The sequence below is a fragment of the Jatropha curcas genome, chromosome 5, assembly GCF_041381405.1.
Source record: "Jatropha curcas cultivar XTBG-Jc1 chromosome 5, XTBG_Jcur_1.0, whole genome shotgun sequence".
NCBI lineage: Eukaryota > Viridiplantae > Streptophyta > Magnoliopsida > Malpighiales > Euphorbiaceae > Jatropha > Jatropha curcas.
The window spans coordinates 1093071-1105190 of record NC_143155.1 but is presented as its reverse complement, the minus strand read 5'-3'; the positions used below and the strand labels follow the sequence as shown (position 1 = coordinate 1105190).

At 31.5% G+C, this 12120-nt stretch overlaps 3 protein-coding genes across 3 annotated transcripts; 1 reads left to right on the top strand and 2 right to left on the bottom strand.

Annotated features, from left to right (window-relative positions):
* Positions 1 to 1653: 1653 nt before the first annotated feature.
* LOC105629908 (BTB/POZ domain-containing protein) lies at positions 1654 to 3761 on the top strand. Its single transcript, XM_012211555.4, has 4 exons — positions 1654 to 1912; positions 2175 to 2280; positions 3254 to 3380; positions 3470 to 3761. Exons 1-3 carry the CDS (start codon positions 1801 to 1803, stop codon positions 3330 to 3332), a joined length of 297 nt encoding a protein of 98 aa, XP_012066945.1. The 5' UTR covers positions 1654 to 1800; the 3' UTR covers positions 3333 to 3380; positions 3470 to 3761.
* A 1586-nt stretch (positions 3762 to 5347) lies between these two features.
* LOC105629972 (NAC domain-containing protein 102) lies at positions 5348 to 7051 on the bottom strand. The gene is made up of 3 exons (XM_012211639.3): positions 6635 to 7051; positions 6165 to 6170; positions 5348 to 5653 (listed from the first exon to the last, which is right to left on the bottom strand). Exons 1-3 carry the CDS (start codon positions 7049 to 7051, stop codon positions 5348 to 5350), a joined length of 729 nt encoding a protein of 242 aa, XP_012067029.1.
* A 2453-nt stretch (positions 7052 to 9504) lies between these two features.
* On the bottom strand, positions 9505 to 10792 carry LOC105629971 (F-box protein CPR1). The gene has a single exon (XM_012211638.2). It carries the CDS (start codon positions 10670 to 10672, stop codon positions 9620 to 9622), a length of 1053 nt encoding a protein of 350 aa, XP_012067028.1. The 5' UTR covers positions 10673 to 10792; the 3' UTR covers positions 9505 to 9619.
* Between the last annotated feature and the right edge of the window lie 1328 nt (positions 10793 to 12120).

The window sequence follows — 12120 nt, the reverse complement described above, 5'->3', positions numbered from 1 at the left end:
ATATAGTTAGACTAATATACTATAGATTGACATTCTTTTGAAAAAAAAAAAAAAAAGTTAATAACACATCACATAATCATATCTTTTTTTCTTATATGGGGTTCACTTCTATAGTTATAATTTAAAATTCTAACTCGATATTTAAATGTCTTTGTTATCATTTTAATTTCAACAGTTAATCAAACAGCTATTTTCACCGAATACTTTGCTCTAGACAACTATATGAACATTTAATATCTAACAGTTAATAACTACTTAAACAACTAACAACTACTAAAATAATTAATCTCAGTGAATAGACACTTTAAGTGGAAAATAGTAAGTGTTGTTATGAGCCACTCATTTTATTTATCAAATGGAATCACTGCCACTAGCACAGGCTTGCTTTGTGCTGTTTGAGGGACAACAGAAAGATGCCAACTAGGGATGGAGATTGAGTTGGTTAACTGTTGATGGAATTTATATTTACTGATTTAAATATTTACCAAATTTACCATTTACTGTTTACTGATGAAATTTTATTGTTTACAACGGACTGACCGAATTGATAAATTTACTATATAAGGGTTGAATTTTTTTTTTTTTAATTATAACGATGCCATTTTTAATAAATTGGTAAATCGAAAATTCTGAAATTCTTTTAATTACTTTGTTGAACCATTTATCGAATTTTGTTAAAAAAACTTATCGACCGTGTATCATTTATCAATGCACCGAACCATTTTACCGAATAACCTCGGTTCAGCTCGGTAAATTATTTTATTGAGACAATTTCGCGAATTGATTCCATAATTTTATCCATTAATCATGTTGCAATATAAAGATTCCATCCATAATTTAGATGTATTATTATTATTATTATTATTATTATTATTAAGGGTGTGCATGAATCATAATGAGACAATATTAGATCATTTTTAGTCTTATTTTAAAATATCGAGACATAAAAATAGAACCTTAGTACTGTCGCAACTCTCATTTTAATATATCTTTTTAATTTTGTCCTTCCTAATATAGTAAAACAAATACTATATCGCGAAACAATATAAATAATAAAGTGATATTTTGACTCTTACTTTTAGGGGTATGCAAAACCACGGACTATGCAAAACCTGAATCGAACCGATCCATCTCGGCAAATTGGGATAGAGCAATGAAAAACAAAAGAGTTATCTCTTGTATTTTAATTCATTTCAATTCTAATGTAACTTAAGGTGGATCACCTATCTTTGATTCCCTTACCTATAAAACTTCAGTATTTTTTTTTTTTTTTCATTTCAAGTATATAAATATATCTTTTTTGCAATCAGGTACTATAAATATATTGCAAGTGTATTACAAATTGGACTAAGAATCATTTGCTCGTTTCAAATATATTGCAATTTTAATTAAGCAAAGATGTCATTAGTGGTGAAAATTAAAATGTAATTTTGCACTTTTCCGATGAACTAATTTTATTATTTAAACAAATAATAATTTAATTTTTTTGAAATCAATTTTTATTTAAAGTAATTAAATTTATATTTTCACTTTTACAAAAATTGAAATAATTTTATAACTGAGCAGCACTTTCTTAAAAAAACTAATTTAAAAAAAGACCAAGTCCAATCCAGCGATTGGAGCACTAAAGCCCGCGAGCCAAGCAAGACCCACGACTCTAAAATGCAATTTTAAGACGCTATGCAAACAAATCCAAATCCTCATAGAGAATAGAAAAGGAATCGAAACTCTCTTCCATTTCGGTCTCCCGGATCACCATTGATTTGGGTCGAAAGGAGAAATCTCTGTGAAAGGAAGAAGATGAGGAAGGAAGACACAGTTAAGCTAATCAGCGCTGAGGGCTTCGAGTTCGTGATTGACAAGGAAGCCGCCATGGTTTCCCAAACCATACGCAACATGCTTACCTCTCCAGGTCAGTCTTAATTTTGAGTTGTTTCTATTTTGATTGACAGTTTTCTTTTCCCTTTGTTTGTGTTTGGATTAATCGAGGATATTCTCTAATTAATCAAGGATTATTAATGTATTTGGATTAAATTTTGCTGTCATTTATGTTAATTGTTGCTAATCATATTAGGAATTAAATAGTGTACTTTTTAGATTGAAATTAGGGTTTAATTTGGGTTTTGAGATAGAGATGGGGTTTCTAAAAGTGTCATTTTTTAAAATTGTGGCAGGGAGTTTCGCAGAGACACAGCATGGAGAAGTGACATTTCCTGAGATAAGTACTGTAATTCTGGAGAAGATCTGCCAATATTTCTATTGGTCTCTTCAATATGCCAAGTTCTGTTCTTTTCCTTTTATATTTGTGTATTATTTGTTTATTTGTTTGTGTTTGTTCTACATTAGTTTGCGGTTCAAATTAAGTTCATTTGCATCAGCATTTTGGGATTGGTCCATATCTTGTCTTACCCTTTTGTTTTGGCTGGGTCATGGCTAACGTTTGTTGTGGTTTGAGAAATTTACCATGCTAGTTAACTTGATTTCAGATTTATGTTTCATAAGTTATAGTTTTGTTGATCTATCCTTTATGCTAGTGAGGCCTGCCTTTATACAGTACTCTTTTTGAAGGGGTGTTGGGGGGCAATTTGGTTGGTTTTGTAATTGTATTACATCTCTGATGGTTTTTCTATTCTTGTTTTTTGGTGGAATGTTTGATAAAATTGTTTTGCTCAAAGCTCCATTGCTATTTTGTTTGATTAGGAGATATTGAACTGTCATTTATTTAGTTTGAATTCTGAAATGGGTATGTTGAGGTTTATTTTGTGAATATGAAATGGTTTGCAACCGTACTGACAAGCACTCTATGATCTGTGGATTGAGAAAGTTAGAGGTTAACTTAATATTTGTGTGTAGCTCATTTGTCTTGGAAAGGTTGTTAGAGGAATTAAATATGCCCTAAACACAAATACTTTTTTAGTCTTTTCACTCAAATTGCTAACTTTTCAGTGTGCACGCTTGGGATTTTCATGTGCTTATTGTGCTTCTTTGATCCTTGAATCTGTTTATGGGACTTCTTCCTTTCTTATGGAGTTTTGACTATAAAATTTTTTTCCTTGCATTTGAAAGCTGAAATTTTCATCATCTTTACCATGTCGACCATCCTAGCATTCATGTGGAGCCTAGTTCTTCCTGCTAATGTTTTGAGATATATTTTTCCATTTACATAGTTGCTGCAAATGCTGTGAAATAATAATTCCTAATATTCTTCGGCTATTTACTCTTTGGTGACATTTAATTGCTACTCTGCTGCCAGTGGAAAGGAGACTGAATTCCCAATTGAACCTGAACTGACTCTGGATCTGATGATGGCTGCTAATTATCTCCATACTTAAACTGAATTACTTTAGTTACTTCTTGGGTAACTAAGCTATCTTGACATTGTAAGCCTACTGCTTATATTCTTTCCTTAGTCTCTTTAAATTGTTGGTTTTAATTTTTTTGTAAGTAACAAAATCATTTTTACTGACAGGGATGTCACAGCATGACATTGTTGCCCAAGAAGGCTCATAGATCATAGGACTTCTACACCTGTACCATGGATTGAAATTCAGAGTGACATTGCAATGTGGTTTATTTGTCAACTTGTAATGTCATTGATTCAACTTTAAACAGTTTTCAGACTCTGTAGCCAATTGAACATGACTATTGAATGATGTAACTTTGCTACTACAGAAGCTGTTCAAGCGTTGGTGATGTGTTCGTCTCCTTTGAGCTGTATATTCTGTGGATACTGTGCTATAATCTGATGTGTTTTTCATTCATTTTTTTCCCCTGTTTTTTTGGCTTGATTAGTTTCAATGTGAGAGACCAATTGAAGGTTTCTGAAATCCTGTGTTATATATGGTTTATGGAAGACTTTAACCTTTTCTGTCTCAAAAGTACAAGTATCTAACCCTTCAGATTTTGTTCAGGCACAATAATTTACTGCTATATTGTTCCATTAGAGATTTATTAATATTACAATGCGGTGCCCTAAATTTTATATTTCTACGGATAACAATGCGCTTTCCTCTTAAGGGCTTATTTTATTAAGCTGATAGCTGTTGAATGATTGTTAAAAGTACAATTTTCAGTAGTGGTAGCTATTAAAACGTAAAATGACTGTTACAAGTACATTTTTTTTTTCATCAATTGTCATAGTATAATTAGGCATAGCCATGGTTTGATTTGGAACCAAAACCGATTTTAATTTAAAGGTGACCGGTAAAGATCCTTGAGTTTTTTTATGGGTCTTCTTTCTATCTTAACTTTAACTCTATAATTTCCTTCGTTGCATTTGTAAGCTGAAATTTTCATCGGCTTCACCATGTTAGCCATTCTAGCATTTATGTGGAGCCTAGTTTTACCTGCTTACTCTATTGTTTAAATGAACTCCTTGATCTTCAACTTTTGTTCTTACTTTCTCCTCTATATTTGCTATTAGCAGAAGGTTTGATTAATATGATAATTGGTTTTAACCCATGAAGGTCTTAGCCCCTTAGGCCACAAATATAAGCTGATCAATTGTTGTTAGTATGTTCTTCTACTTGAAGTTGTATATTCTGATGGATCTGTGCTAAGATTTCAGAAATACAGTAAGAGAGTTCAGTTAAAGATTTCAGATATCCCATTTTGTGCATAGTTCTGGCCTTTTTATGAGGGTTTTGCTAGAAATGAAAAATTAGAAGCCATATAGCTAACTTCTCCCTCTCTCTCTGTTTCTTTCTTTTCCTCACCCTCTCAAAGACCAACTTGTAGGAATCCTGCTTCTTTCTTTCAGGTTCTCATCAAACAGGCCGAACAGGTAAGTCTTTATAGCTTGTCCTGACTTCTTAGGGGTCCCTTGCTTGACATAATTAATCGAGTTCTTATAATAAGTGCCTCCATTATCAAGTGTTCCTGCATCGTCTCCTTTAGATGGCCAACCACTCTCTGATACAACAATTCAAACTGGCCCCTCCTGCCTTTTCAAGAGCAGAATAAACAGAATCCAATAATCCGCTCGGGCCATAAAGGTTTAATCATTTAGGTTCGTAGAGCGTAAAAGTTTTTGACCTCCTAGCAAAGTGCGCTTCCCAAGGATCGAACTTGTGTTCTAACTTTTACGGGATTGAGTTCGCTTACCACCTTGAATAACATTTGAAATTTACTATATTTTTTTATATTAATAAGATGAAGTAACAAAAACTAAAAGCAAAGCCTAGAATAACTAAATATTTATTTATTTTTTTAAATGAGAGGGGGCAATTGCCCCCTCTTAATAAGGTATACAAAGGTAACTAAACTAACTAAATTTTTAGTAATCTGTATGCAAATAAAAAATTGTGAGACGAGGGAGTATAAATTAGGCAAGGCATTAAGAGTTAGGTCAAAATAATGACATGGATGAGTTAAATATTTTGTTGCTATCTTCTTTTGGAACCCAAAATTTTCCAAGTACTGCTTCAAGTGAATCAGCATCTGGTATTGATGTTTGAGGCTTTACATTTCCATCTGATGGAGGGAATAAGCAATGGCTGTTAATTCGCATCCTTTTAGGGTTTTGATCTTCCTTGTCATCACTTGAAAATTTTCTTTCATTCGAGTGTCTTTTTGGCTCAACGATTTCTTTTTTCTCCTTTTGTGAATCTCTTGCATTTTTATTGCTAATTTTACAGAGGACATAACTATTTGACTGCAACAGAAGAGTGAAACATTGGCATCTATGAGAAAAATAAAAATTGACAGACGATTGGATGAATGAAAATAAAACCGCATTTTTAGACTAAGCGTCTGTTTTGACAAAATTAACTGTTTTTGTAGTGTTTAACTGTTAACTGTTTCAGTATTTTTTCATGAAATGCTAAAAACTAAACATTATATGAGTTAACTTTTCACAAAACGAACGTTATCTTAACCTCCATAAGCTAGTTCAAACGCTATATTACTGAATAGTTTTTTAAATAGCGGTCAAAACGCTAACGTTAGTGTTCGGTAACATAGCATGCCACCAAAATGTTAAACGCTAGTGTTCTGTAACATAGTGTTTGAATTAACTTTTAGATGTTAAGGTAACGTTTTATAAAAATTTCAAATATGTAATATTAGCTTTTTAATATTTTAAGAAAACTACTCAAATTGCTGCTAAAAGCTATAAAAACAGCTAATTTTGCCAAACAAAGCCTAACTGTTCGGCCCTAACTTACCTTTACCTGTAAAATTAACGATGGTCTAAACGTGGATGTATTAAGGCTCTATTATGCAATAAGAGTAATGTTTAGTGTTTTGATTGTTTTAATTAATTATTATGTTCGATAACGTCACATCTATCCTAATTCATGTTATTCTCATTCACCTTTAGCATTTTATATAAATTTTTTATTAAGCCTATGTGCATCACTTGTCTTTGTTCTCTATGATCTTATCATTTTTTGTAACACTTTTATTTTAAACTGCTATATAAATAACTAACTACTAACAGCTAAAATTTAATAATTAACAGCTACTATAACAACTAACATCTACAGCAAATCAACATTTTAGCTCAAATTACAGCTTAACTAATAATTCAGGTGCAATTTAGGATGCTAAGGTTTATTAAATTTTTTTTCCTGAAATTATTATTAATAAAATATAAAATTGCTAATAAAAAAAAATAATAAAAAAGTGTACTTACCCCTTCATCCTCGAGAGAAAACTCTTGCATAATCCAATGTCCATTATCAATAGATGAATCTGCAGAGCTTTGATTTTTATTGAGTTCAAAAACGTAATCTTTCTTGAACCAAAAAGATTTGCCATCATCACCAGGAAAGCTTTTCGAAAAACGATTCTTCCAAGTCCCTGAACCAGCTGTTCTATCAAATCTTGTTCTGCTATTCTGCTTCTTTCTCAACGTAGTGAACACGTAAAAGAAACCATTGCAACTCTTATCGAAGATCTCCCATGGATTTTTACTGTAAATGTCGCGAGTTCTTACAACGCCACGAGGTAGTGGTTGTTTTTCCACCTTTCTTCGAAGATAAAAGTTAACAAGTTCTTCATCTGTAGGAACAAAACGGTACCCGCAAGGAAGTTCAGATCTCTCTGCCATTATATTATAACTTAAAAGAATAGTAATAAATTATGCAAATCGTGAGGTGGCTTAGTTTGCTGAGAGGGCAAAATATCTTTACGCTCTGCAGCTCCAAGGAATTAAACCGTTTGGTTATAAAAAAAAGTATGCAAATCGAAGGTTATTCTCTTATATATATATATATATATATAGAGTAGGGTTTATGAAGTCAAATCCTAAATCAAAACTGATTAATATGAATTATAAAAACTGGTGGTTTTAGGTTTTCTTTTAAGACTCCGATTGGGATTATAACTTGGAGCTAAATAAGCCCTAGAGTCTAGAGATAATTGCAATTCCACAGAGCCAAATTTGCCTTAGTATTATCAGCAACTAAAAGGAAATCATTAGAATTAAAGATACCAAGAAAAGTTTAACATTTTCGGGAATCTATCCCAAAGTAATATATTTCCCCAATACACCTATAATTAATCTGAAAATGTTAAAACAAAAACTCGCCAAAAAGAAAAAAAAATATCAGTACTGGAAAGAGTGCAAAAATCTTATTTTTATTATATATATATATATATATATATATATATATATATAAAATTAAAAAAAGTTATGTATATGTGTACATGTACGTGTGAGACAAATTTGCACAGTTAAATGTTACTTTCTGCTGTCCCATAATTTTTGCCATGATTTGACTTGTATACAGATTAATAAAACTTAATCAATATAATTAAACTATAATTTTTACTTTGTTTTTTCTAAATATAATTTTGTATTAAATTATTACTAAATTAATCAAACTATAATTATTCAAAAGTAATTTTGGATCAATTTGTATGATTGGAAGATTTACCTGTTAGTCGAACCACACGTGTTAAATTAGTAATCTATACCCCAATCCCTGTGGATTCGACAATCTTTTTCACTATGTTACTTATACGACCCATGCACTTGCAGAATACATATTCATTGCCAATCAGCAAATTATAACCCAACTCTAAAATTTTCTCCTTAGTTTGATCCGTAACTCGAAATAATTTGAAGCCAATCACATACATAAATTATACACACCAAAATAAGGAGTTTAATGAATTCATCCAGAGGTTATAAGAGTCAGCTCTATTGCTCACATCTGTACTAGAACTAATAAAAGTTTAATATTTTCAAGAATCTATCCAAGCCAATAGGCTTTCGCAATACACTTATAACTAGTCCGAAAATGTTAATAAAACCTGGCCAAACAATATACAAATCCGATAAAAAAATCCCTCTTTCTCTTGAGACAAAAAAAAAAAAAAAAAAAAAAATACAAATTATCCTAAAAAGCCCAAATACATAGATTTCAAAGAAAATTCCTACGGCACCCTTAACTTTGCGGAGAACCACTTATGCACTTGAGGTTCATTTGTTTGCATCATTCATGTACTTCTTCAGGCTGATAAATGAGAGCATGTGGTCGATCGTATGTAGAAGCCTGAAGTATATAAATTTATGCCAACATGGAAAAATCTTGTCCACTCTAGCATAAATGTTGTCGTTTATTGTTTATACAACTACAAACTCATTTTCTCCAATCAGTCTATCTCTCTTCAAAATTCTCGTTTTGTTGCTTCAAATCTTCGACCTCCTTCAAAAGCAGCTCTTCCTGAAGCCTGCACTTTTTTTTTTATCTCTTCCTTTAATTTGGATTGCAATTGGAGGGGTTGGGCTGCTTCCTCTAAAGCTGCCTCAGAACTTATTTTCTCCTCTTTCCAATTGATTTCTAAATCCACCAGGTTTTTGCAATAGGCGACTGTTCATGTAATTGGAAAGATCCTTCATTTGACAATATACCGCAGCATAGAAGAGGTTTTATTAGCTTATGTACTCTTGTTAGAAGAGGTTTATTCCTATTACTAAAATTAAGTATATATCGTTAAGCAAATTGATATTGGATTGCATGTGTTCTTAAAGCCCCATTATCTCTGCTTGACTAAATAAATTTGGAAGAAGCCTGAGTTTTAGGCCATGGAGGAAAGAAAATAACTAAAATAAGGGATTGCTATTTTCCGTTTAGTAAAATAGATATACATGTCTAACCATGTTTTTATTATATGTAATTTTGTGTTGCATAATTAATTTTATTTGTACAACAATAAATTTGCATAACAAAACCATGTAAATTGATTTATTTTCAGAAGAAGAAAAATAAAAAATGAAAAACAGGCAGTGGAAGACACTATAAAAAGGGAGCTGGAAGATCTTGAAATGGCCAAAAGAATCTTTTGAGGCAAACATGGAACACGAACAGTCTGCAATAGCTGAGAAATCTCAAAGTAAGACAAAGGAAATGCTGCATGAGTTTGAGCTTCAGAAGAGTCAACTTGAGAGTGATTTGCAGAAAAAACGAGAGGAGATGGAAAAAGTTCTGCGAAGAAGAAAGACTAATAATAATAATAATAATAATAATTTTGCTAATAAAAAAAAAAAAGGGCTGAACACACAATAAAATGCAGAAAAGAACAGACGAACATAACATTTTACCTACTCTTCTAATCATCACATCCCAAAAATGAAGAAGAGCAATAGAGACTAAACATGAACAAGAATTAATTAATTTCTACTATCATGGCCAAGGGAAACAAGACTTTCCCAACAAGTTGTACTTGAATAATTAAAACATATCACTTGGTAGTGTTTTTTGATATCATTTACTGTCTTGACCCGTTCAATTCCATTCTCGTTGAGGTCACACCAAACAACGTTATTATCTTCCTCAAAAACCAAAACCTTATTCCCCTCCCTGGAATAGAACAAAGGTGTTTCACATAATATACTATTACTTCTAATTGTTGTCAATTTGCTCCAAGTTAGCCCATCTTCTTGCTTATCACCAACATAAATTTCAATTGTTCCATTTCTTGTACACGTATAAAAACATAGTTTCCCCTCTAAAACACACAAATTGTTTGAAAATCTGGAAGTTTGAGGTAATGGGTATGTGCAGAAAGTCTCTGTTGTAATATCAAAAGCAACTATCTTGTCCAAATATTTCCCACCAAAATACAGAACACCATTAACAAACATCCCCAAATCACATAGGTGGAGCTCGAACCATATACCATCAACTTTTTTCCAAGAATTACATCTCAAACTATAAATCCAAACTTCTTTTGGCATTTTATATGGAACCACCACAATCCTGTAGTCATTGCTGGCAGCGTCGTACCCGAGCCCAAAACCATCGTAGCGTCTAAGTGATTCATTTGCGTGAGCTTTTAATATTTTGTGCCGTTTAGTAAACGGATTCCATAAGATAAGTTTCTTTATGATGTCTACGTATAATAGAATCAAACCGTTGCAGCAACCTAAGACGCGGTAGGCCCACCATCTATGGCTATGGTTAAGTGGGTCATCGAGCTTAACTCGTTCTTTCATTCCGTCGTCGAAATCCAAGGTGCAAAGTACAGGGAAAGTTTGTCTACGGGAAACAAGAATCAGCTTCTTGTGGGTGTTGGTTTCAATTGACCTGTTAAGATGAGCCTTGATGAAATCTGAATCATCGATTGTACAGAACATTACTTTTGAAAGGCATCTAAAACGTAGCAGAGGTTTTACCGGCAGCCGCAATAAGATATCAAAGATTATTTCCGGAAGAAGCGACATCTTCCTTTCCCTGTGCTCTGTGTTCGCCTTCCAGCCAAAAGAAGTGAGTTGTTGATTCGAATTAAAGCTAAACCTAAACCTAAAATCAAAATGACAAAGTTTTTTTTTTTTTTTTTCTAATTCTTGAAAATAACAAAAAGGCAATCTAATGAGTGAAATCCTATTTGGATATGACTCCTAGTGAGTTTCAAATACAAGATGGATGGTTTTTTTTTTTTTTTTTTTTTTTTTTTTTTTTTTTTTTTTTTAAGGTCTTGGTTGTGTGAAATCCTATTTCGACATGAATCCGGATTCGTCGGGATGGCTTTTTACAACAACAAAAAAAAAAAAAATCGTTTGTTTCTCATTTGAAAAATGTTTTGTTTGAAAATATTTTTTAAATGATTTATTTTTTATTGTTTGGTTGCAATATAAAAAATTAATTAAAATTATTAAAATTTTATTCTCATGAGACTATAAAAATATTATTAATAATAAAAATTTTGTATCTTAAAAATTTTATTATTAAAAATGTGAAGAATGCAAAAAAAAAAAAAGGGTAAATTATGAAAGTCGACGGTAACCTATGGTGGTGGCTGATGATAAATGGTGAGTGGTGATAGTGGTGACCGATGATTAATAAATTTAAAAAAAAAAGGATTAATAAAGTTATAATAAGTCTGTCAATATCTGGAAAATATTTTATTCTATCGAAAATGGGAAGTCATTTTCCTTAAAATGACTTAATTTTCTTTTGACCAACAAAATATTTTCTCTTGACTTATTTTTCTGAACAACCTAAATTATGGAAATTATGGAAAATATTTCACTGCAAGTTATTTTATGGAAATAAATAAAGTTTAAGTGAAATCCTTTTTTTTTATTGATTGGGAGGCCCGATGGGCCAAGATAACACTATGAGCTACACGATAGGGGTAGCTATCCCCTGAATTCACCAAATTGATTAAAACACTTATGGTTGAGAGTAATGTGAAAACCTAATTTGGATGTGAATATATATACGTCCAAAACAAGTAAGTTAATTATTGTCAATCAGATGTGGTCCGATTCTCACTTATATTTGGAGTGGTAGATATCTTTTACTTCGGTCAATCAAATATGGTTCTCTGTTTTTAAAATATTTTTAGTAAAATTTGAGATATTTTAGAATATCATTAGTCATGACCAATAGAAAAAAAAATATAATGTTTGATTGTAATTTAAAAGGTTTTAATTATGAGAGAGATAAAAAAATATTAAAAATTTTTAATTTTTAAAGATATTAAAAAAATTTTAGTATGATTTAAAATATTTTAAATGGCCATTTAAAAAATGTACATGTTGTTTGTCTCTTTTACAAGAGTACTTAAATTTGACTCTTATGATTTCTTAAATTATCATATAAGGACTATGTGCATTCATTTCCCCTTTGCCCTAGAACTATTGTTAGTAAAAAAAAAAAAAAGACT

Excerpts from the sequence above, each read along its gene's own strand:
- LOC105629908 (XM_012211555.4), top strand. The coding sequence starts at position 1,801 with ATGAGGAAGGAAGACACAGTTAAGCTAATCAGCGCTGAGGGCTTCGAG. Across the intron at positions 1,913-2,174 it reads CAACATGCTTACCTCTCCAG|GGAGTTTCGCAGAGACACAG; the intron begins GTCAGTCTTAAT and ends AAATTGTGGCAG. Across the intron at positions 2,281-3,253 it reads TGGTCTCTTCAATATGCCAA|TGGAAAGGAGACTGAATTCC; the intron begins GTTCTGTTCTTT and ends CTCTGCTGCCAG.
- LOC105629972 (XM_012211639.3), bottom strand. The coding sequence starts at position 7,051 with ATGGCAGAGAGATCTGAACTTCCTTGCGGGTACCGTTTTGTTCCTACA.
- LOC105629971 (XM_012211638.2), bottom strand. The coding sequence starts at position 10,672 with ATGTCGCTTCTTCCGGAAATAATCTTTGATATCTTATTGCGGCTGCCG.